The 26,000-nt window shown below is 42.0% G+C and overlaps 1 protein-coding gene across 1 annotated transcript; it reads left to right on the plus strand.

Annotated features, from left to right (window-relative positions):
* Positions 1-25,847, plus strand: LOC124286836. Its single transcript, XM_046723278.1, has 18 exons — positions 1-367; positions 1,057-1,098; positions 1,887-1,940; positions 3,379-3,462; positions 4,432-4,452; positions 5,617-5,637; positions 6,369-6,418; positions 7,059-7,163; positions 8,124-8,179; positions 12,036-12,143; positions 12,441-12,513; positions 12,997-13,027; positions 13,405-13,509; positions 16,060-16,164; positions 18,541-18,648; positions 24,870-24,926; positions 25,579-25,583; positions 25,775-25,847. The coding sequence occupies exons 1-18, from the start codon at positions 131-133 to the stop codon at positions 25,845-25,847; spliced, it is 1,335 nt and encodes a 444-aa protein (XP_046579234.1). The 5' UTR covers positions 1-130.
* The last annotated feature ends 153 nt before the right edge of the window (positions 25,848-26,000 follow it).

Consider the following 26,000-nt stretch of genomic DNA (forward strand, 5'->3'; position numbering starts at 1 on the left):
AGTTGCTATGTCGGCACTGGTGGCTGCATAATGTTATCTGAACAAGTCTTCCATCAGTGTAGTGCAAGACAGCATCGCGTTTTTTCTCGCAACATTACTCAGAGGTGAAAGGTCGAAGTAATAACACGCCATGTCAGGCGCTAAGAGGAAGGGGCTGCCCCCGATTCAGAAGGGTCCGACAATGATGGCCCCGACACCGCAGATTGTGGAATCCATGGAAGTGGAGACGAAGGATCTGACAACGTTTGAAGAACAGGCATTGGTCATTGATACCAACTTGCTAGTGGGCCCAGTGTATGACAATTCGAAACAGCGCGCCAAAGCTCTCAGGGAACAGCTTGGTGATATCAACACCCGCCTTCAAACGGTGAGGAATATGCCACGCCCCAAACACGTGACGACTATCCCCATGGAATAGGTTTAATCGGGACAAATATTGCCTGTATAAATGTGAAATGGGTAAATGTATCAAGTAAAACGTGTTCTTTGTGTGTAGTTCTTCAGGATATGTATGAAAGGAAAACAATTCACTGCAGGAACAGATATTCCGACATAGTGGGGTTAACTGTTTGAGAGGCGTTAGATAGAATGAAGACGTGGAGGTGGCAATTCGCACTATCAACATCCTCAAATGTCATTCCAATATTGGGGTTTTTCAGTCGTTGCCTAAGTTAAATATTTAGCGAATACCTTTTGTTCACATTAATGGTTCTTTTTTTGTTAAACGCAAGAGATTGTATAATCATACAAAAGACGATTTAGATAAGATTAGCCAATTAGGTGATTGACTTGGAAAGTGTGGGATCAAATCAGGATGGGACTCAACCCATCATCAAAAGTAGTAGAATCTGTACTTTACAAAGAAAGTGTAATCCTAACGTTATAATAGATATTGGTTGTTGACATCTACTTATTCAGAGAAAATATTAACATTTCACATAACAGGGGAGAAGCTGTTTTAGTTTTAATACTTATACTTTCGTTTGTCGTTTTGGTATGTTTCCTTTCCTTATCTCTGCTATGGTGTGTTGTAGTTGTTCTGTCCTTCCCTTGCAGACTCTCACCACATTTGATACAGTGAAGCCTGTTGACCAAGATGTGAGTACTCATCCAAAGACCTTCACAGACAAATTAGTTGAATTATAGGTTGGTTGTTGTTTAACACCACACTCCACAATATTGCAGCTATGTGGTGGCGGTTGTAAATAATCGAGTCTGGACCAGACAATCAAGTGATCAACAGCATGAGCATTATTCTACAAAATTGGGCTATGATCACATGTGTCAACCAAGTCAGCGAGTCTGACTACCCGATCCTGTAAGTCGCCTCTTACGACACGCATGGGTTGCTAAAGATCAATTCTAACCCAGATCTTCACGGGTTGAATTATAGGCCTTAGTCGATAGTTCTATATATATTGCAGCAGTTGCAGATCTTTGTTGTAAGTATCATAATTAAAAAGGCATGTCATTTATTTCTTATGTTAATTATCAAGGAAGGGGCAGAGTTTTCTCATGCACTGACTTGAAAGAAATGACTTTCTCCTTTTGCTTGTCATATTCCCCAAGACCATGAATCTTTCTTTTCATAGCTTATAACAAAAGGACTTTATGTTTTATTGGCAAATGTGCATTTCAACAAGACCTCCCAAATGTGTGTAATATTTCGTATATGTATATTTCATATTTGTGAGAGACTCTCCCTTCCGCCTTACCAACACAACACCCTATAGTACATGTCTGGTACCCTATGTATAAATAAATATAGACATTTTCTCCACAAACACCACTGTTCAGGAGTGGTTGGAGATATTTAACATGCTTGTAAAATGTTTGAGCCAGCTTGTATGTCTGATCACGTGATGTGGCCTTCACCTTGCTTCCAGGCAGATATGCTGGGGGATCTGGCCAAACATGCAGACAGCATGGCAAGTGGTCAGGTGAGCAACTAGTTTCTATAAAATGTAGATTCTAAGGGACATGTACAATTAGGACTGGGACGGGTCCAGATTTTCTACTGACGGCTACCCCACCCCCTATTACCCTACCCTAGTCAGCTACCCCACCCCCTATTATCCTACTCTAGTCGGCTACCCCACCCCTATTACCCTACCCTAGTCGGCTACCCCACCCCCTATTACCCTACCCTAGTCGGATACCCCATCCCCTATTACCCTAGCCCCTAGTCGGCTACCCCAGCCCCTATTACCCCTACCCTAGTCGGCTACCCCACCCTATTACCCTACCCTAGTCGGATACCCCACCCCTATTACCCTACCCTAGTCGGATACTCCCCACCCCCTATTACCCTACCCTAGTCGGATACCCCCCCTATTACCCTACCCTAGTCGGATACCCATTATGTTAATTACTGACATCAAATTTGTAAGAAATGACAATATATTCTTCAGCTCGGAGGCTAAAATTTCAAGTTTTTTCAAAATCTTAATCATGTATTATTTTCAAAACAGCTGACTGTAAATAATGTCTAAATCTTCAAAGACAATACAACCTTTTAATCATGAAAGAATAACATATTACATTGTTTAATCTATTAGTTGAAGTCACCTGATCATAACAGAATATGGTCTACTACACTAAATGTGGGTCCTATAATGCATAAAAATACACATCATAATACTGACAGTGTAATCGGAAGGATAGGGCGATTGTGTTTACTCTTGTTCACCGACCTTCACCTGAGATGGTACCCAGGTATGCAATTCATTACCCACTCGTCCGGGTATCCGGTTACCGAAAACATCCCAACCAATTCCTAGGTTCATCGGCAAGGTTTCAGAATTATGATTAGTGTCCCAACCCTAGTACAAATGACCTTGATCTTACATGGAATGTGGCTGCATATCATTTCTAGCGTTTTGAAGAGGAAGGACGTCTCATTCTGCCGTACAAGATTGAATGTTGGTTTTTTAAAGAAAGGCTAAATATAGAGATCTTAAGGGTAATAAATTCGTCACACAGTGTTTTGAAAGGGTGTATGGGACTGTAAGACCCTTGTAAATTCTGTAACTGTGTAACTAATATCGTTCACAAATGCAGTAATAAATCAGGAATTGATGTGTTTATTAAATTCAGTGAAACCATAACAAACACATTCTATTACATGTTCTGACCATGTTGATTTATGACGATAATGAACAGTGACCACATGAAGGTCAAATATATAGTCTGATGAAAGGATTTCAGATGAATATATTCGGACAGCAGTGTTTACTCAAACTTGCTCAGATTGTTTTTGGGGTGAAGGTCAAAATTGGGTACATTTAGTGAAACCTTATTTCCATATTTGGTGAAAATGACTGGACATTTTATTCTGTTTTTGAGAACATTTCATCCACGTTTGTCTTCTGTCAACAGATGAAGGCAACGCTGAAACACTTCATCAACAACTACCGCGACATGTCGTCACACATACATGACTCAAGCAAGGAGAGGGAGGATGTGAGTTGGGGGAAGGGTGTGATTGAAGGCAATGTGCACGAGGGAGAGACATTTCAAACTGGAATGTATGACTAACAGGGGAGGGATGGGCTGATGGAGGCAGGACTAACAGGTGAGGGGCAGAGTTAACAGGGAAGGGACATGGCTAACAGGGAAGGAACATGGCTAACAGGTGAGAGGCAGGGCTAACAGGTAAGGGGCAGGGCTAACAGTTAAGGGGCAGGGCTAACAGGGAAGGGACTGGGCTAACAGGTAAGAGACAGGGCTATAAGGTAAGGGGCATGGCTAACAGGTAAGGGACAGGGCTAACAGGTAAGGGGCAGGGCTAACAGGTAAGGGCAGGGCTAACAGGTAAGGGACAGGGCTAACAGGTAAGGGACAGGGCTAACAGGTAAGGGCAGGGCTAACAGGTAAGGGGCAGGGCTAACAGGTAAGGGACAGGGCTAACAGGTAAGGGCAGGGGCAGGGGCAGGGCTAACAGGTGAAAGGGGCAGGGCTAACAGGGGGACAGGGCTAACAGGGAAGGGACAGGGCTAACAGGTAAGGGGCATGGCTAACAGGTAAGGGACAGGGCTAACAGGGAAGGGAAGCTAACTGAGGAAGGGCAAGGCTAAATGGGATGAGGCATCACTGACAGTTGGGATGGGAATAGCTGACAGTGGGGAGGGGCATGGTGGACAGGGCTAACAGGTGAAGGGCAGGGGGAACTCTTGAAGGGACTGGATAAGACAAGGAGATTGAACAGGGTTTGTAGATGGGCATGATGGCTAACAGAAGGGTGCTTATATACTATCACCAAATACTGAGTGTGTGAACATGTTCACATGGGTCAGGCTTGATGGTCAGCTGCCATTGTTCAGGGCATCAAGTGGCACTCACAGGCCATGCTTTCTGAATGTTATTGTGTATGACTGATAATGAGTGATGACATATGTTGTGTATATTCTAAGAAAAGTGTTCTGTTTTCAGATCCTCTTCCAGCTGTCGGATGTAAGTAAACACAACACAAGGTCAACCTGCTGTATTACTGAAAGTAGTTTCCTACAACTTATTTTTACATGATATATACTGAGTCAAAAAAGAAAACAAAATGTAATTTGAAAAATAATGAATAATTTTTCTCTGATGATACATCTATGTATCCGAGATGGGATCCCTATCATCTGACTCTAGAAAAACCCACTCAAACCCATTCATTCGTCGAGCAAATGACGTTAGTGCCAAATCAGGTTTTGCACATGCAGTCGATCACTTGATCTTGCATCGAAGTTTTCTTCATATGCACGTGTTTGCATTGGTCATCCGTGGAAACCTCACAGCTGCTGCTTACCGCGACCAAGTCCTCACCCCTGAACACGTTCCTGTCGTGGAGCCTCATGGCCCAGGTCTACAGTTCCATCATGATGATGCTCGGCCGCATACCGCGATGTTGACATGAAATTACCTTCAAAACGCTGGAATCAACGTCATGGACTGGCCATCGAGGTCCCCTGACCTTAATCCAATACAGCATGTTTGGGATGCACTTAGGAGAAGGCTTCTTGGTCTTGGGAACCAACCTCAGAATTTGCAGGAACCTTGCAAGAGCAATGGCGCAGAATCCCCAACCACGTGTTCACAAGCATCAGGCAGTCGATGAGGAGACGGTGTTTGGCAGTGGTGATGAATGCTGAAAGGCCATACACCTATATTGAACTGAGAAATTTGGGATGAGCATTTTATTCTTGTGACTTGACATTCTGTATACCCATGTTTTGGAACGGCGGTGTAGCCTAATGGAACTGATTATGGCACTGTCAGTGTATCGAGTACATCACACAGATCTCAGCAAATAAAAAATAATAACAATTTAACCATCTTACCATCTCTTCTTTTTTTTTTTATAGTGCCCTGAAGAAAAAATGTGAAGTTTCTTTTTTGACTCAGTATGTTTTACTTTAAAGGTCATTTTAGGTTTGAAACACCCGTAAGGTAATACAATCTTGCATAGTATATGCATGTCTAAGACTTTGTTTCCACACGATTTTTACCAGAGTTACCATGGTTACAGCTATTAATGTTAAAATAAAAGGTAACAAACATCAGCTTCCTTTATAATTTTCAAAATCAATGTATTATCCTTATAAGAAAACCAACTATTGTTTTCTGTTTCAGTGGTTCACCATTGATCACATGGTAAGTCTCTAAAGTAGAAATCCTGATGTTTCCAATTCATGTTAATGTAGGTATGTCAGAGAATGACTACTTGGTATTCTGGGAATGGCCAGGGATTTCATCAAAAGTTGTCCAAGAAGATGCTAAAACAAATCTGATTTAAGCTATTGAAAATAAAGAAATTGTCTGCTCAAGAAAACAAACCCTTGCTAGATACCTTTACAACAAATGCTTCATACTTTTGATTAAAAGAAATTTCACTAAATAATGGCGGAAATAATATCCGGTCTCCAAGATATCCGGTCTCCGATACCAAGACAGACATGTTTGTTTAAAATCAAGTCAGATGATCCATGTGGAAATGGTGCCCAAGTCCGCCTATTCCCTACTAATCTCACCCAGGTTCTTTTCACCACGTGGGTCAAAGGTGTGATGCCTATTCCTTGTGTGCCCATCAGTTTTTGAAACACTGTGCAAATATATAAGTGCTAAATCTACTACATCAAGAGTTGTGGTTGACTGATTACAAATGACTGCTTCTGTTGGAGTAGTATTTCAGTGATTATTCAGTACCATACACTGTAGGGGCTGTGGGATAGCCGAGTGGTTGAAGCGTTTGCTTCGAAGACCCGTGTTCAATTCCCCGCATGGGTGCAGTGTGTGAAGTCCATTTCTGGTGTCTCCACGCCTTGATATTGCTGGAATATTGCTAAAAGTAAAACTAAACTCACTCATTCAATGTTTGTTCTCAGGATGACCTGTATGGCCCCACAACACACAAGGAGGAAGAGAAGGATGCTGAGTGAGTTATCCCCCCACCCTCCCACCCCAGGGGCACAATATGTCCCCTGTGGTCCTTGATTGTCCCTCTTTCCTTGTCGGACAGAAAAAGGGCCCCTTCCATGTGTACCCTCTTCAGGTTCCACCTTGCATATCTGGCCTCCAGCATGGATGTTTCCAAGGACTGGGAGCCATGGAACCGGAATGGATGGTTACTAGCTGTCAATCACTGGTTTGTCTGGTCCAGGATGAAACAAGGGACAAAATAGATGCTTATTAACAAATGATATATACCCAAGTCATTTGTACACAAGAAATAATGTTTCAATCACATTCACTGATGTTTCATTAAAAGATCTTCTTTTGTTGCATTAAGTATGGTGTATACGGGAACTGTTAGTGGTCTAGCATGAATAACAGATTCTTCACATTAAAATATCATTTTTGTGTTGCATTAAGTATGGAGCATGCAGAAATCTTTTAGTTTCTTCATGTTTGTCTAGCATGAATTTCTTAACATGATGTTGGGAATTATATTTTTCATTGGGAATAAAAATGATTCCATCACTGATCTGCACCAGATTGGGGATATGTCATCGGGAGCTCGGCTCTTGTTTAGCCTCGTAGGTACATTCATTGAAGCAGGACTTTTTATTTTAAAGGCAGGGGTACACTTCAGCTCTTGTCAGCTTTGAGAAGTTCAAACGTTTGCAAAAAAACATCAAACAAGCCAGCGCCAAAGGTCTGAATGTGGATCACCTGTTACAGTGAGTACAAACAATACTTAGACATTCTTATCTTCTGTCTTGGTTGTTAAAAGGCGTCTTTGGAATACAGAATATGATGCTGCTTAGAGGGAGTGAGTATGTTTTTTTGCTGCTTTTAGCAATATTTGAGCAATATCACGCAATATTTGAGCAATATCACGGTGAGAGACACCAGAAATGGGATTTCACATTGTACCCATGTGGGGAATTGAACCTAGGTCTTCAGTGTGACGAGTGAACACTTTACCCATTACACTACACCACCTCCTCCATGCTGCTTAAGACCGCCTCCGTAGTGTAGTGGTTAGAGCGTCCGCCCGGAGAGCAGAAGGTCGCAGGTTCGAGCCCCGACCGTGTCATACCAAAAGACGTTAAAATATGGTACTTGTTGGTCCCTGCCTGGCGCTCAGCATTAATGGGTACAACAAGGACTGGTCGGCTCGGAGTCAGTATAATGTGTCTGAGTGGGATATTCATGCTTCACTGCGGCATGGTATCTCAGTGGTCTAGCACTATAAAACCAGCTTAAGTCTGGGCTAGTACAAACAGCAGCACATACACATACACACGCATGCACATCGTCATATGAGCGAAATATTCTCCAGCACAACGTTAAACCCAATTTCACCTCACCTGACCTCAACATGCTGCTTAAACTAGCCAGCTATGTCTACATACAGGGGACAGTTGGTGAGGCATACTGTAAGCAGGATTGTCCTATACCCATGCCAGGTTAATGTTGGTATTGATAGTATCCTGCTGTGCTGATGGTATGACAGAACCACTAGTGGTTGTTTATGAAGCTGACAGTTTAAACTGGTTCAGTTCCAACAAGTATCCAAGTCCTGCTGGACTCAAATACCTCATTTCTTCTCAAGGTCACACTGTACTAAAATATTTTCAACCTGAAATGCATGAAATAGTGTTTTTGAGATGCTTTTGAGATGGTCCCTGTTACAGAGAGAAGAAGAGGATGGAGAAGGAAGTGATGGTGGGATTCAAGCACATGAAGAAAGGTGAACCAAATGAAGTGTTACCAGGTTATGTCCCCTGTTGTCTTAGTATAGGTCAATGTGATGGTGGGATTCAAGCACCTTGTGTCCCTTGTGTTGATTGTGTTGGCCAAGGTCTGAAAACCATTTCATTCATTCATTGTATTATTTACAGGGATTAAGATTACCGTGTGTTTTTGAGTCGGAAATAGCAATCAGCTGTGCACACATTTCCCGGCGAACAAGTTCAAACATGCACAATGATATAACGGGATGAATTCTGCTATATAAATGTAAAATATATATAATCAACACTAACTGTGTCTCATGTGTTGGCTGTGTCTCCTGTGTTGGCTGTGTTCCTGTGTTGATTGCACCTCCTTTGTTGGCTGTGTTCCTGTGTTGGCTATGTCCCTGTGTTGGCTGTGTCTCCTGTGTTTTTCTTTGTCTCATGTGTTGGCGGTGTCTCCTGTGTTGGCTGTGTTCCTGTGTTGATTGCGTCTCCTTTGTTGGCTGTGTTCCTGTGTTGGCTGTGTTGGCTGTGTTCCTGTGTTGGCTGTGTCTCCTGTGTTTTTCTTTGTATCCTGTGTTGGGTGTGTCTCCTGTGTTGGCTGTGTCTCCTGTGTTTTCTTTGTATCCTGTGTTGGGTGTGTCTCCTGTGTTCCTGTGTTGGCGGTGTCTCCTGTGTTGGCTGTGTCTCCTGTGTTGGCTGTGTTCCTGTGTTGATTGCGTCTCCTGTGGCTGTGTTCCTGGCTGTGTTCCTGTGTTGGCTGTGTCTCCTGTGTTGGCTGTGTTCCTGTGTTGGCTGTGTGTCCTGTCCTGTGTTGGCTGTGTTCCTGTGTTGGCTGTGTCTCCTGTGTTGGCTGTGTCTTCTGTGTTGGCTGTGTCCTGTGTTGGCTGTGTCTCCTGTGTTGGATTGTGTCTCCTGTGTTGGGTGTCTCCTGTGTTGGCTGTGTCTCCTGTGTTGGCTGTGTCTCCTGTGTTGACTGTGTCTCCTGTGTTGGCTGTGTCTCCTGTGTTGGCTGTGTTCCTGTGTTGGCTGTGTTCCTGTGTTGGCTGTGTTCCTGTGTTGGCTGTGTTCCTGTGTTGGCTGTGTCTCCTGTGTTTTCTTTGTATCCTGTGTTGGCTGTGTCTCCTGTGTTGGCTGTGTTCCTGTGTTGTGTCTCCGTGTTTTTCTTGTGTGTTCCTGTGTTGGCTGTGTTCCTGTGTTGGCTGTGTTCCTGTGTTGACTGTGTCTCCTGTGTTGGCTGTGTTCCTGTGTTGGCTGTGTTCCTGTGGCTGTGTTCCTGTGTTGGCTGTGTCTCCTGTGTTGGCTGTGTTCCTGTGTTGACTGTGTTCCTGTGTTGGCTGTGTTCCTGTGTTGGCTGTGTTCCTGTGTTGGCTGTGTTCCTGTGTTGGCTGTGTTCCTGTGTTGGCTGTGTTCCTGTGTTGGCTGTGTTCCTGTGTTGGCTGTGTTCCTGTGTTGGCTGTGTTGGCTGTGTTCCTGTGTTGGCTGTGTTCCTGTGTTGGCTGTGTTCCTGTGTTGGCTGTGTTCCTGTGTTGGCTGTGTTCCTGTGTTGGCTGTGTTCCTGTGTTGGCTGTGTCTCCTGTGTTTGGCTGTGTGGCTCCTGTGTTGGCTGTGTTCCTGTGTTGACTGTGTCTCCCTGTGTTGGCTGTGTTCCTGTGTTGGCTGTGTTCCTGTGTTGACTGTGTTCCTGTGTTGGCTGTGTTCCTGTGTTGGCTGTGTTCCTGTGTTGGCTGTGTTCCTGTGTTGGCTGTGTTCCTGTGTTGGCTGTGTTCCTGTGTTGGCTGTGTCTCCTGTGTTGGCTGTGTTCCTGTGTTGGCTGTGTTCCTGTGTTGACTGTGTTCCTGTGTTGGCTGTGTTCCCTGTGTTCCTGTGTTGGCTGTGTCTCCTGTGTTGGCTGTGTTCCTGTGTTGGCTGTGTTCCTGTGTTGGCTGTGTTCCTGTGTTGGCTGTGTTCCTGTGTTGGCTGTGTTCCTGTGTTGGCTGTGTTGACTGTGTTCCTGTGTTGGCTGTGTTCCTGTGTTGGCTGTGTCTCCTGTGTTGGCTGTGTTCCTGTGTTGGCTGTGTTCCTGTGTTGGCTGTGTTCCTGTGTTGGCTGTGTTCCTGTGTTGGCTGTGTTCCTGTGTTGGCTGTGTTCCTGTGTTGGCTGTGTTCCTGTGTTGGCTGTGTTCCTGTGTTGGCTGTGTTCCTGTGTTGACTGTGTTCCTGTGTTGGCTTTGTCTCCTGTGTTGACTGTGTTCCTGTGTTGGCTGTGTTCCTGTGTTGGCTGTGTTCCTGTTGGCTGTGTTGTTGGCTGTGTTCCTGTGTTGGCTGTGTTCCCTGTGTTGGCTGTGTTCCTGTGTTGCTGTGTCTCCTGTGTTGGCTGTGTTCCTGTGTTGGCTGTGTTCCTGTGTTGGCTGTGTTCCTGTTCCTGTGTTGGCTGTGTTCCTGTGTTGGCTGTGTCTCCTGTGTTGGCTGTGTTCCTGTGTTGGCTGTGTTGACTGTGTTGGCTGTGTGTTGGCTGTGTTCCTGTGTTGACTGTGTCTCCTGTGTTGGCTGTGTTCCTGTGTTGGCTGTGTCTCCTGTGTTGGCTGTGTTCCTGTGTTGGTTGTCTCCTGTGTTGGCTGTTCCTGTGTTGGCTGTGTTCCTGTGTTGGCTGTGTGGTTCCTGTGTTGGCTGTGTTCCTGTGTTGACTGTGTTCCTGTGTTGGCTGTGTTCCTGTGTTGGCTGTGTTGTGCTGTGTCCTGTTGACTGTGTTCCTATGACTGGTGTTCCTGTGTTGACTGTGTTCCTGTGTTGGCTGTGTCTCCTGTGTTGGCTGTGTTGACTGTGTTCCTGTTTTCCTGTGTTGGCTGTGTTCCTGTGTTGGCTGTGTTCCTGTGTTGTTCCTGTGTGGCTGTGTTGGCTGTGTTCCTGTGTTGGCTGTGTTCCTGTGTTGGCTGTGTTCCTGTGTTGCTGTGGTTCCTGTGTTGGCTGTGTTCCTGTGTTGGCTGTGTTCCCTGTGTTGGCTGTGTTCCTGTGTGACTCCTGTGTTGGCTGTGGCTCCTGTGTTTGCTGTGTTCCTGTGTTGGCTGTTGTTGGCTGTGTTCCTGTGTTCCTGTGTCCTGTGTTGGCTGTGTTCCTGTGTTGACTGTGCTCCTATGTTTGCTGTGTTCCTGTGTTGGCTGTGTTCCTGTGTTGGCTGTGTTCCTGTGTTGGCTGTGTCTCCTGTGTTGGCTGGCTGTGTCTCCTGTGTTGGCTGTGTCTCCTGTGTTGGCTGTGTTCCTGTGTTGACTTTGCTGTGTTGACTGTGTTCCTGTGTTGGCTGTGTTCCTGTGTTGGCTGTGTCTCCTGTGTTGGCTGTGTTCCTGTGTTGGCTGTGTTGACTGTGTTCCTGTTTTGGCTGTGTTTCTGTGTTGGCTGTGTTCCTGTGTTGAGCGTGTTTCTGTGTTGACTGTGTTGGCTGTGTTCCTGTGTTGACTGTGTTCCTGTTTTGGCTGTGTTCCTGTGTTCCTGTGTTGGCTGTGTTCCTGTGTTGGCTGTGTTCCTGTGTTGACTGTGTTGGCTGTGTTCCTGTGTTGGCTGTGTTCCTGTGTTGGCTGTGTTCCTGTGTTGGCTGTGTTGACTGTGTTCCTGTGTTGGCCATGTTCCTGTGTTGGCTGTGTTCCTGTGTTGGCTGTGTTCCTGTGTTGGCTGTGTTCCTGTGTTGGCTGTGTTCCTGTGTTGGCTGTGTTCCTGTGTTGGCCATGTTCCTGTGTTGGCTGTGTTCCTGTGTTGGCTGTGTTCCTGTGTTGGCTGTGTTCCTGTGTTGACTGTGTTCCTGTGTTGACTGTGTTCCTGTGTTGGCTGTGTTCCTGTGTTGGCTGTGTTCCTGTGTTGGCTGTGTTGACTGTGTTGACTGGAGGCTGTATGTTGGCAGGGAAAGAAAGCAGCAAAGCCCCGTCAAGTGGCAGTCAGTCAACATGGCGGCATGCAGCAGACGAAGTGGTGTCCATGTTGAGGAAAGTCCGTGGTGAAGGCACTGATGGTATGTCATATCATGGCACAAGGTTATTGGGCATGGGAATAAGGTCGTTGATTATGGTGCAAGTCATTTGTCATAGGGTAGGGTCATTTGTAATTTGGATAAGGGTATTTGCGATTGGAGTAAGTTCATTTATCATAGGTGTAAGGTCATGGCTCCTGGAGGTTTCAGGGGTCATATTGTAACGATGTCATTGCACTGAGGAAAGATCACAATTAACGTTAGAGACAGGACACTGACAGATGAAACTTTTATCCATGTCACTGGGATGAATCTCATAGCTACCTGTGTTCCTGGCAGAAATGGACGCTGTGAAGAAGAAGGTAGACCTCCTTGTCTTGGAACTGAAACAGAAGACGCAGTGTACCGATCAGTAAGTCTTGTGCTTATCTTCGACTTTTGTATTAAGGGGCATTGTAGATGCATGTCATCTTGCACTGATTTATAAAGAGTATAAGTGGTCCTTAAGGCATGCCAGAAATGTTTAATCCTGAGCTTTAGTCCCGATCCCAGGTGTAACCAGGAACATCAGTTTCACCAAGTTGGGAAACATCTGAAATCAGAGTTGACAGGCTTATAATATGAGAGTTGTTCCTTTGGCTATGTACCAACCCGGAGAATGGATGATGTGATGATGCATGTATATATGATGATATATATGATGATATATATGATGATATGATATGATGATGTATATGATGATATATATATATATGATGATATATATATGATGATAATGATATATATATATATATGATGATATATGATGATGATATATATGATGATATATATGATGATATCTGATGATGTTTATATTGGTCTGTAACACCATGAGTGTTTCTTTCTTTGCCTCCAGGTTGAGAAAGGAAATCAAAGAACGGAAGAATGTAAGTACGAGTGTACAATTAGAGTTGTTTACTTGGCATCACCTGTTCAGATCACCATACATCACTGTGTGTAATGTCATTAAAACCTATGCTAGTTTCATTATTGGTTACATATTTTTCTACTTTGTAGTAATAATGCTACAATATAACTAGATACATACTTATGGAAAGTCACCGCCCTTCACACACCCCACACACCCCACCTCTATTTCTACGAACCACAAACTCTCCCTATACTGGCTACAGTATATAATACCTGTTATGGAATTATTGTGTTTGGTTCGCTGGTCAAGAACTGTTCCCTTCTATCACAGATTATGAGACAACTGTCACGGAATTATTGTCTGATGTTAATATTCTGTTGTTGTTTTTTTCAGATGATGTCCAGATATACTGATGACAACTCAGACCTCACTGATGAGGTTGCCAGGCTCCGATTCAAGATCAGGAAACTGGAGGCCAACCTGGATAATGCTACTAAGGTTAGGTAGTGCAGTTAGCTCCCTTTGCCATCCCTTCAGGCTTATCACCCACATTGTTAAAGGAGAATACGAACGAAAACACAACTTTTGATATATTGTAAAGGATATTCTAAAAGTCACATTCAGTGATTAAAATTGAACAAAAAGTTTGTAAAATAGCAATAAGAACACAAAAACGTACTCGTATTTCCGCCTATTATGGAAACACCCGACAGTTAATGAGCAGAGGGGGTATCACGTGACATGACGTCATAAGTCCCTGTTGCTGATGGCTGCCTCTTTGATTTTACCTCACAACTTAACAGTGTCCGTGGATTCTGAAGCAGTAAAAGCTGTTCCTGGTGTCATTTCTGAAATGGATGTTAGACCGTATCAATACGATCCGATTTTACATCTTCAAGACAATCTTCAACTGAAGATGAAGAAGAAGAATCAAGAGAAACGGAGGCACCGCTTGAGGTCAAAATAAATTTAAAAATAGACCATATCATTTAACAAGATTACTATTTGTCAGCAAAATGTCATACAGTTCCAGCCAGCAAACTCACCCCTATAAATATATGACCAGTCACTAAGAATTATTTAAAAAAAAATGTGATTACAGTTCATTTTGTGTCAACTGGGTGACTGTAGGGTGTCTGGAATTTAAAAACAAAATAATTATGCTTCAGACGAGGGAAAATAAAACTTATCTGCTTCAAAAATTACACTGGAATTATTTTGTTGAAAAAAATTAGGATCCTAGTTCTCATTAATAACGTATCAAGTCTCGATACAAGATCCCAGCCTGGTCGAGCAGAGATAATATTCGTGACGCAGATAAGTTATTCCCCAAAAACTGGTGAATTATCAAATACTAGTCAGGACAACGTATGTTTCCCCATTGTTTGGTTATGGAAATAGTTATGGTACTCGATCAAAGCCTTAGAATGACATCCTGTCAGCCAATGAGTATACAGAACAACTTTCACAGCATACACTACTGGCAAATAGCAAGTCTGATGCCGACGTGCGTAATTGGACAAAATGGAAAACAACGAAAGCAACGAGTACTTCATGATTTGCCGTTGTATTCGGCAATGTTTCGAGTTGACTGCATCATTTAGGTCTCCAAACCGAAAGGAACGTTATAGCGAAACATTTTCAGGCTCATGTGAAATCTCTTACTGATTTTGATCATATATATCTCATGTGTACCAGTCGAACTGCCCCAGCTACAAAATGCTCCAGCAAATTTGGTCATTCATTCTAATTTGTTCAAATTTATTTATAATGATTGAATATATGCCGTAAATGCATAGTATTTGTCAACTTATTATGATATTATGTTCTTCATATAAAAGTTATTAAGAAGTAATATTTCTGATAAATGTTTCATCAGTAAACTCATAACTATGTATATACTTATATATGAAGAACATAATATCAAAGTTGACAAAACTATGCATTTATGGCCTATATTTATTCATTTTAAATAAATTGGGGCATTTTGACTACCCCACTGGGGCAATTTGCCCAAATTTGCTGGGTCATTTTGTAGTGGGGGCAATCCGACTGGCAATCGGACTTAATTTAATTTATGTTAAAAATACCACTGACAGTAAGTTGTTACAGGGAATGATGGAGTATAATTAATTAATCTCGTGGGTACTTTTTCCTTCTTCAGCCTAGCTTGGGGATTTCCATACCCCATGCGTGCATGTCTCTTTCATATGCGTCCTACTCGGAATGATCGGCGCATTTCTCCTGCCGAAATCTGTCATTTCCCTTGGAAAACGGAAGAAATGGTGGTTCTTTCCCATGTTCGATGATGCCGTGCATCTCCAGGCAACGCAATACACCATCGAACCATTTAAAAAACCCGACAGAAACAACACGAATTGTACTAATGTAGCGCTTGGTCTTTGGCAATATGGCGGACTCCAGGCACATTTGACTTCACGAGCGGAAAGGTCACGTGGGTTCCAGGGAAATATGCATAATGGCCGAAGCTGCGATTTACAGACACTGTTTTCGCGATTAAAACATAATTATACATAATTTGTAATTGAAAATTTGGGAATATGTTTTTGATGACTTTATCTTTCACCCATCAAATTATTGCAATTCACTCGTATTCTCCTTAAAGCCCAGGCCATACACTCATGCTGGACATCATGGATACGGAATATAGTTAAAGAGGGATGATATATTTTTAAAGGACTGGACACTTGTAAAAGATTTTGACAAATGCAATGATTTCCTGCAGGAAACAATTTGCATTAGTAACCCCCAGTTCATTCAAATTATTAATTTTTACCTTCATCACTTACATGATTCAGTTGTAGGGGGAGGGGGGCGTGATGGCCTAGTCTTTAAAGCATTCTCTCATTGATATTGCTGGAAAGTTGCTAAATGTGGCATAAAACTCAGTCAGTCAGTCAGTTGTATGTTGTTTTTATTAAGTTACATAATAAGTGTGTTTCTTAAATGGGGATAGCATACATTTCTTACATGCTTAGAAACTACTCTCCCAGTCCCTCTCAAGTAAACAACCATTTGCTGTTACAGCTGCTACATAACCAGATAGACCTGAAGAATATCCAGCTGCCCAAACAGGAGGAGGAGGGAACGGGGAAGGAGATCACTGTCACTGTGTCCTTCATCTTGAAACAGGTGAGTAGACGTTCATCTTGTCCTTCATCTTGAAACAGGTGAGTAGAGGTTCATCTTGTTCTTCATCTTGAAACAGGTGAGTAGACGTTCATCTTGTCCTTCATCTTGAAACAGGTGAGTAGAGGTTCATCTTGTCCTTCATCTTGAAACAGGTGAGTAGAGGTTCATCTTGTTCTTCATCTTGAAACAGGTGAGTAGACTTTCATCTTGTCCTTCATCTTGAAACAGGTGAGTAGAGGTTCATCTTGTCCTTCATCTTGAAACAGGTGAGTAGAGGTTCATCTTGTTCTTCATCTTGAAACAGGTGAGTAGACGTTCATCTTGTCCTTCATCTTGAAACAGGTGAGTAGAGGTTCATCTTGTTCTTCATCTTGAAACAGGTGAGTAGACGTTCATCTTGTCCTTCATCTTGAAACAGGTGAGTAGAGGTTCATCTTGTACTTCATCTTGAAACAGGTGAGTAGACGTTCATCTTGTCCTTCATCTTGAAACAGGTGAGTAGAGGTTCATCTTGTTCTTCATCTTGAAACAGGTGAGTAGACGTTCATCTTGTTCTTCATCTTGAAACAGGTGAGTATACTTTCATCTTGTACTTCATCTTGACTCAGGTGAGTAGACTTTTGTCTTGTACTTCATCTTGAAACAGGTGAGTAGACCTTTGTCTTGTACTTCATCTTGAAACAGGTGAGTAGACTTTCATCTTGTACTTAATCTTGAAACAGGTGAGTAGACTTTCGTCTTGTACTTCATCTTGAAACAGGTGAGTAGAGGTTCATCTTGTTCTTCATCTTGAAACAGGTGAGTAGACGTTCATCTTGTTCTTCATCTTGAAACAGGTGAGTATACTTTCATCTTGTACTTCATCTTGACTCAGGTGAGTAGACTTTTGTCTTGTACTTCATCTTGAAACAGGTGAGTAGACCTTTGTCTTGTACTTCATCTTGAAACAGGTGAGTAGACTTTCATCTTGTACTTAATCTTGAAACAGGTGAGTAGACTTTCGTCTTGTCCTTCATCTTGAAACAGGTGAGTAGAGGTTCATCTTGTTCTTCATCTTGAAACAGGTGAGTAGACGTTCATCTTGTCCTTCATCTTGAAACAGGTGAGTAGCGGTTCATCTTGTACTTCATCTTGAAACAGGTGAGTAGACGTTCATCTTGTCCTTCATCTTGAAACAGGTGAGTAGAGGTTCATCTTGTTCTTCATCTTGAAACAGGTGAGTAGACGTTCATCTTGTTCTTCATCTTGAAACAGGTGAGTATACTTTCATCTTGTACTTCATCTTGACTCAGGTGAGTAGACTTTTGTCTTGTACTTCATCTTGAAACAGGTGAGTAGACCTTTGTCTTGTACTTCATCTTGAAACAGGTGAGTAGACTTTCATCTTGTACTTCATCTTGAAACAGGTGAGTAGACTTTCGTCTTGTACTTCATCTTGAAACAGGTGAGTAGACTTTCATCTTGTACTTCATCTTGACTCAGGTGAGTAGACTTTCGTCTTGTACTTCATCTTGAAACAAGTGAGTAGACCTTTGTCTTGTACTTCATCTTGAAACAGGTGAGTAGACTTTCATCTTGTACTTCATCTTGAAACAAGTGAGTAGACCTTTGTCTTGTACTTCATCTTGACTCAGGTGATTAGACCTTTGTCTTGTACTTCATCTTGACTCAGGTGAGTAGACTTTCATCTTGTACTTCATCTTGACTCAGATGAGTATACTTTCATCTTGTACTTCATCTTGAAACAAGTGAGTAGACCTTTGTGAGTAGACTTGTGAGTAGACTTGTCTCAGGTGAGTAGACTTTCATCTTGTACTTCATCTTGACTCAGGTGAGTAGACTTTCATCTTATACTTCATCTTGAAACAGGTGAGTAGACTTTCATCTTGTACTTCATCTTGAAACAGGTGAGTAGACTTTCGTCTTGTACTTCATCTTGAAACAGGTGAGTAGACCTTTGTCTTGTACTTCATCTTGAAGCAGGTGAGTAGACTTTCATCTTGTACATCATCTTGACACAGGTGAGTAGACTTTCATCTTGTTCTTCATCTTGAAACAGGTGAATAGATCGTGTCTGTGTCCTCTATCTTGAAACAGTTGTGTAGACTGTTATTTTGTTTTAATCATGAGACAGTTGAGAAGAAAGAAATTTACGAAGATCAGTTTTGAGGACGCCATGATACATTTCTAGTAATAGTATTTATGATTGTCTTGAGGTAGATGATATACATAAAATCTTGTAAATGAAGGTTGAAGACCTGATTTATACAATTATTAAAAAAGGTAGGTAATGTAATTAGAAGTCAAACAAATGAGAGATAATCTTCAATACTGGATGTCTGAGATGTGCCCTTATATTTCTGTCTCTTCAACCAGCTTGGAGAAGTCACGGACGCCAACAACTTGAAGCGTATGGACAGCGATCCTGCCTTTCTGAGGAAGCAGATCCGTGAAAACAGGGAGACTATTGAGGCATTCTCTAGGGTAAGGCGTTGTTAGACATGGAGATCATTCAGATATTCTCTAGGGTAAGGTGTTGTTAGACATGGAGATCATTCAGATATTCTCTAGGGTAAGGTGTTGTTAGACATGGAGATCATTCAGATATTCTCTAGGGTTAGGTGTTGTTAGACATGGAGATCATTCAGATATTCTCTAGGGTAAGGTGTTGTTAGACATGGAGATCATTCAGATATTCTCTAGGGTAAGGTGTTGTTAGACATGGAGATCATTCAGGTATTCTCTAGGGTTAGGCGTTGTTAGACATGGAGATCATTCAGGTATTCTCTAGGGTTAGGTGTTGTTAGACATGGAGATCATTCAGATATTCTCTAGGGTAAGGTGTTGTTAGACATGGAGATCATTCAGGTATTCTCTAGGGTTAGGTGTTGTTAGACATGGAGATCATTCAGGTATTCTCTAGGGTAAGGTGTTGTTAGACATGGAGATCATTCAGATATTCTCTAGGGTTAGGTGTTGTTAGACATGGAGATCATTCAGATATTCTCTAGGGTAAGGTGTTGTTAGACATGGAGATCATTCAGGTATTCTCTAGGGTTAGGTGTTGTTAGACATGGAGATCATTCAGATATTCTCTAGGGTAAGGTGTTGTTAGACATGGAGATCATTCAGATATTCTCTAGGGTTAGGTGTTGTTAGACATGGAGATCATTCAGATATTCTCTAGGGTAAGGTGTTGTTAGACATGGAGATCATTCAGATATTCTCTAGGGTAAGGTGTTGTTAGACATGGAGATCATTCAGGCATTCTCTAGGGTAAGGTGTTGTTAGACATGGAGATCATTCAGGTATTCTCTAGGGTTAGGTGTTGTTAGACATGGAGATCATTCAGATATTCTCTAGGGTTAGGTGTTGTTAGACATGGAGATCATTCAGATATTCTCTAGGGTAAGGTGTTGTTAGACATGGAGATCATTCAGGTATTCTCTAGGGTAAGGTGTTGTTAGACATGGAGATCATTCAGGTATTCTCTAGGGTAAGGTGTTGTTAGACATGGAGATCATTCAGATATTCTCTAGGGTTAGGTGTTGTTAGACATGGAGATCATTCAGATATTCTCTAGGGTAAGGCGTTGTTAGACATGGAGATCATTCAGATATTCTCTAGGGTAAGGTGTTGTTAGACATGGAGATCATTCAGATATTCTCTAGGGTTAGGTGTTGTTAGACATGGAGATCATTCAGGTATTCTCTAGGGTTAGGTGTTGTTAGACATGGAGATCATTCAGATATTCTCTAGGGTAAGGTGTTGTTAGACATGGAGATCATTCAGATATTCTATAGGGTAAGGCGTTGTTAGACATGGAGATCATTCAGATATTCTCTAGGGTAAGGTGTTGTTAGACATGGAGATCATTCAGGTATTCTCTAGGGTAGGTGTTGTTAGACATGGAGATCATTCAGATATTCTCTAGGTAAGGTGTTGTTAGACATGCATGATCATTCAGGTATTCTCTCTAGGGTAAGGCGTTGTTAGACATGGAGATCATTCAGGTATTCTCTAGGGTAAGGTGTTGTTAGACATGGAGATCATTCAGGCATTCTCTAGGGCAAGGTGTTAGACATGGAGATCATTCAGGCATTCTCTAGGGTAAGGCGTTGTTAGACATGGCGATCATTCAGATATTCTCTAGGGTAAGGTGTTGTTAGACATGGAGATCATTCAGGCATTCTCTAGGGTAAGGTGTTGTTAGACATGGAGATCATTCAGGTATTCTCTAGGGTAAGGCGTTGTTAGACATGGAGATCATTTAGATATTCTCTAGGGTTAGGTGTTGTTAGACATGGAGATCATTCAGGCATTCTCTAGGGTAAGGTGTTAGACATGGAGATCATTCAGATATTCTCTAGGGTAAGGTGTTGTTAGACATGGAGATCATTTAGATATTCTCTAGGGTTAGGTGTTGTTAGACATGGAGATCATTCAGGCATTCTCTAAGGTAAGGCGTTGTTAGACATGGAGATCATTCAGATATTCTCTAGGGTTAGGCGTTGTTAGACATGGAGATCATTCAGGTATTCTCTAGGGTAAGGCGTTGTTAGACATGGAGATCATTCAGGCATTCTCTAGGTAAGCGTTGTTAGACATGGAGATCATTCAGGTATTCTCTAGGGTAAGGTTGTTAGACATGGAGATCATTCAGATATTCTCTAGGGTAAGGCGTTGTTGTTAGACATGGAGATCATTCAGATATTCTCTAGGGTAAGGCGTTGTTAGACATGGAGATCATTCAGGTATTCTCTAGGGTTAGGTGTTGTTAGACATGGAGATCATTCAGGTATTCTCTAGGGTAAGGCGTTGTTAGACATGGAGATCATTCAGATATTCTCTAGGGTAAGGTGTTGTTAGACATGGAGATCATTTAGATATTCTCTAGGGTTAGGTGTTGTTAGACATGGAGATCATTCAGGCATTCTCTAGGGTAAGGCGTTGTTAGACATGGAGATCATTCAGATATTCTCTAGGGTTAGGCGTTGTTAGACATGGAGATCATTCAGGTATTCTCTAGGGTAAGATGTTGTTAGACATGGAGATCATTCAGGCATTCTCTAGGGTAAGGCGTTGTTAGACATGGAGATCATTCAGATATTCTCTAGGGTAAGGTGTTGTTAGACATGGAGATCATTCAGGTATTCTCTAGGGTAAGGTGTTGTTAGACATGGAGATCATTCAGATATCCTTCAGGATAAGGCGTTGTTAGACATGGAGATCATTCAGGCATTCTCTAGGAGTAAGGTTGTTAGACATGGAGATCATTCAGATATTCTCTAGGGTAAAGTTAGACATGGAGATCATTCAGGTATTCTCTAGGGTAAGGTGTTGTTAGACATGGAGATCATTCAGATATTCTCTAGGGTAAGGCGTTGTTAGACATGGAGATCATTCAGATATTCTCTAGGGTAAGGTGTTCTTAGACATGGAGATCATTCAGATATTCTCTAGGGTAAGGCGTTGTTAGACATGGAGATCATTCCAGATATTTTCTAGGTACAGTTGTTAGACATGGAGATCATTCAGGTATTCTCTAGGGTAAGGTGTTGTTAGACATGGAGATCATTCAGATATCCTTCAGGATAAGGCGTTGTTAGACATGGAGATCATTCAGGCATTCTCTAGGGTAAGGTGTTGTTAGACATGGAGATCATTCAGATATTCTCTAGGGTAAGGTGTTGTTAGACATGGAGATCATTCAGGCATTCTCTAGGGTAAGGTGTTGTTAGACATGGAGATCATTCAGGTATTCTTTAGGGTAAGGCGTTGTTAGACATGGAGATCATTCAGGTATTCTCTAGGGTAAGGCGTTGTTAGACATGGAGATCATTCAGATATTCTCTAGGGTAAGGTGTTGTTAGACATGGAGATCATTCAGGCATTCTCTAGGGTAAGGCGTTGTTAGACATGGAGATCATTCAGGTATTCTCTAGGGTAAGGTGTTGTTAGACATGGAGATCATTCAGGCATTCTCTAGGGTAAGGTGTTGTTAGACATGGAGATCATTCAGATATTCTCTAGGGTTAGGTGTTGTTAGACATGGAGATCATTCAGGCATTCTCTAGGGTAAGGTGTTGTTAGACATGGAGATCATTCAGGTATTCTCTAGGGTAAGGTGTTGTTAGACATGGAGATCATTCAGGCATTCTCTAGGGTAGGCGTTGTTATAGACATGGAGATCATTCAGGTATTCTCTAGGTAAGGCTGTTGTTAGACATGGAGATCATTCAGGCATTCTCTCTAGGTAAGGTGTTGTTAGACATGGAGATCATTCAGATATTCTCTAGGGTAAGGTGTTGTTAGACATGGAGATCATTCAGGCATTGTCTAGGGTAAGGCGTTGTTAGACATGGAGATCATTCAGGTATTCTCTAGGGTAAGGTGTTGTTAGACATGGAGATCATTCAGGTATTCTCTAGGGTTAGGTGTTGTTAGACATGGAGATCATTCAGGTATTCTCTAGGGTAAGGTGTTGTTAGACATGGAGATCATTCAGGTATTCTCTAGGGTTAGGTGTTGTTAGACATGGAGATCATTCAGGTATTCTCTAGGGTAAGGTGTTGTTAGACATGGAGATCATTCAGATATTCTCTAGGGTAAGGTGTTGTTAGACATGGAGATCATTCAGGTATTCTCTAGGGTAAGGTGTTGTTAGACATGGAGATCATTCAGATATTCTCTAGGGTAAGGTGTTGTTAGACATGGAGATCATTCAGGCATTCTCTAGGGTAAGGCTTGTTAGACATGGAGATCATTCAGGTATTCTCTAGGTAAGGTTGTTAGACATGGAGATCATTCAGGCATTCTCTAGGGTAAGGCGTTGTTAGACATGGAGATCATTCAGGTATTCTCTAGGGTAAGGTGTTGTTAGACATGGAGATCATTCAGGTATTCTCTAGGGTAAGGTGTTGTTAGACATGGAGATCATTCAGATATTCTCTAGGGTAAGGTGTTGTTAGACATGGAGATCATTCAGATATTCTCTAGGGTAAGGCGTTGTTAGACATGGAGATCATTCAGTTATTCTCTAGGGTAAGGTGTTGTTAGACATGGAGATCATTCAGATATTCTCTAGGGTTAGGTGTTGTTAGACATGGAGATCATTCAGGTATTCTCTAGGTAAGGCATGTTGTTAGACATGGAGATCATTCAGGCATTCTCTAGGTAAGTTGTTAGACATGGAGATCATTCAGATATTCTCTAGGGTAAGGCGTTGTTAGACATGGAGATTATTCAGGCATTCTCTAGGGTAAGGCGTTGTTAGACATGGAGATCATTCAGATATTCTCTAGGGTAAGGTGTTGTTAGACATGGAGATCATTCAGGTATTCTCTAGGGTAAGGTGTTGTTAGACATGGAGATCATTCAGATATTCTCTAGGGTAAGGCGTTGTTAGACATGGAGATCATTCAGATATTCTCTAGGGTAAGGCGTTGTTAGACATGGAGATCATTCAGATATTCTCTAGGGTAAGGTGTTGTTAGACATGGAGATCATTCAGATATTCTCTAGGGTAAGGCGTTGTTAGACATGGAGATCATTCAGATATTCTCTAGGGTAAGGCGTTGTTAGACATGGAGATCATTCAGGTATTCTCTAGGGTTAGGTGTTGTTAGACATGGAGATCATTCAGATATCCTTCTGGATAAGGCGTTGTTAGACATGGAGATCATTCAGGCATTCTCTAGGGTAAGGTGTTGTTAGACATGGAGATCATTCAGATATTCTCTAGGGTAAGGCGTTGTTAGACATGGAGATCATTCAGATATTCTCTAGGGTAAGGTGTTGTTAGACATGGAGATCATTCAGGTATTCTCTAGGGTAAGGTGTTGTTAGACATGGAGATCATTCAGATATTCTCTAGGGTAAGGTGTTGTTAGACATGGAGATCATTCAGGCATTCTCTAGGGTAAAGTGTTGTTGTTAGACATGGAGATCATTCAGATATTCTCTAGGGTAAGGCGTTGTTAGACATGGAGATCATTCAGATATTCTCTAGGGTAAGGTGTTGTTAGACATGGAGATCATTCAGGTATTCTCTAGGGTTAGGTGTTGTTAGACATGGAGATCCTTCAGATATTCTCTAGGGTAAGGCGTTGTTAGACATGGAGATCATTCAGATATTCTCTAGGGTAAGGTGTTGTTAGACATGGAGATCATTCAGGTATTCTCTAGGGTAAGGTGTTGTTAGACATGGAGATCATTCAGATATTCTCTAGGGTAAGGCGTTGTTAGACATGGAGATCATTCAGGTATTCTCTATGTTGTTAGACACATAGAGATCATTCAGGTATTCTCTAGGGTAAGGTGTTGTTAGACATGGAGATCATTCAGGTATTCTCTAGGGTAAGGTGTTGTTAGACATGGATATCATTCAGATATTCTGTAGACTATCAATTTTATGCAGGGAGACCATCAATGTTATATGTAGACCATCAATGTTATACAGGGAGACCATCAATGTTATACAGGGAGACCATCAATGTTATACAGGGAGACCATCAATGTTATACTGGGAGACCATCAATGTTATACATGGAGACCGTCAATGTTATACAGGGAGACCATCAATGTTATACAGGGAGACCATCAATGTTATACAGGAAGACCGTCAGTGTTATACAGAGACCATTTTGACCTATGTAGACTTTGTGCACATTATTAGGATTCTATAACAAGCTGTTTGTTTCCAGGAGCTGATCAAGCTGAATGAGAAGGTTGAGAAGATGGAGTTACAGATGAAGCAGAAGGTATGTCAGGCATCATATATATGTCGTGGCATGTATAATGTTTGCTTCTATAAAACACTGACAGGGATTTACCTTGAGTCCTGTATTTTAGGGTTCCTGGGACTCACACTCCTCATTTTCAGGGGTCCTGGACTACAAAATGGGGTTGTATTATTGTTTTAATTCAGTTACGGTTATTGTATTGTGTATCATGATCATCACATTGTTACAGTAATTAAAATGCAAATTATACCTGGCTAGTAGCAGACTCAGAGATAACTCATTGTTACTTGATCGAATTTTTGCAAAAAGTATTTGGACTTTTTTGTGGATGTGCTAATATATTTCTTTGCATCCATTGTCAATTTTTATGCGAATAGGATGCATGAATTCTCATCCTGTAAATCTGTGCACTGACATGTTTTGAACATGACACATAGCAAGCCAAATTCTGTTGCTGAGTGCTCAGGGCTGTGATGCTTCTGCTTGTTGTTGTCAAACATACATGATGTTGTCAGACATGTAAGATTTTATTGCTATTTGTTGCCAGGCATATGACCATGTTGCTTGTTGTTAGATGTTTATTGATGATGTTGCTTGTTGCCAGAACATGTGCGATGGTGAAAGTGTTGCTTGTTGTTAGATGTTTATTGATGATGTTGCTTGTTGCCAGAACATGTGCGATGGTGAAAGTGTTGCTTGTTGTTAGATGTTTATTGATGATGTTGCTTGTTGCCAGATCATGTGCAATGGTGAAAGTGTTGCTTGTTGTTAGATGTTTATTGATGATGTTGCTTGTTGCCAGATCATGTGCGATGGTGAAAGTGTTGCTTGTTGTTAGATGTTTATTGATGATTGCTTGTTGCCAGAACATGTGCAATGGTGAAAGTGTTGCTTGTTGTCAGGATTGAGATCCTGTCGGACCTTGAGCTTGTTGGATGATTGATGATGTTGCTTGATCAGCTGCGATGGAGAGAAAGTGTTGCTTGTTGTTGCCAGATGTTGTGATTGATGTTGTGATGAAAGTATGAGCTTCATCTCTGGCCAGGTGTCTAGCTTCTGGGTGAGGAGGCATCAGGGACGGTGTTTGTTAAA

Source organism: Haliotis rubra, unplaced genomic scaffold (genome assembly GCF_003918875.1).
Source record: "Haliotis rubra isolate DU_JTF1 unplaced genomic scaffold, ASM391887v1 Scf393, whole genome shotgun sequence".
NCBI lineage: Eukaryota > Metazoa > Mollusca > Gastropoda > Lepetellida > Haliotidae > Haliotis > Haliotis rubra.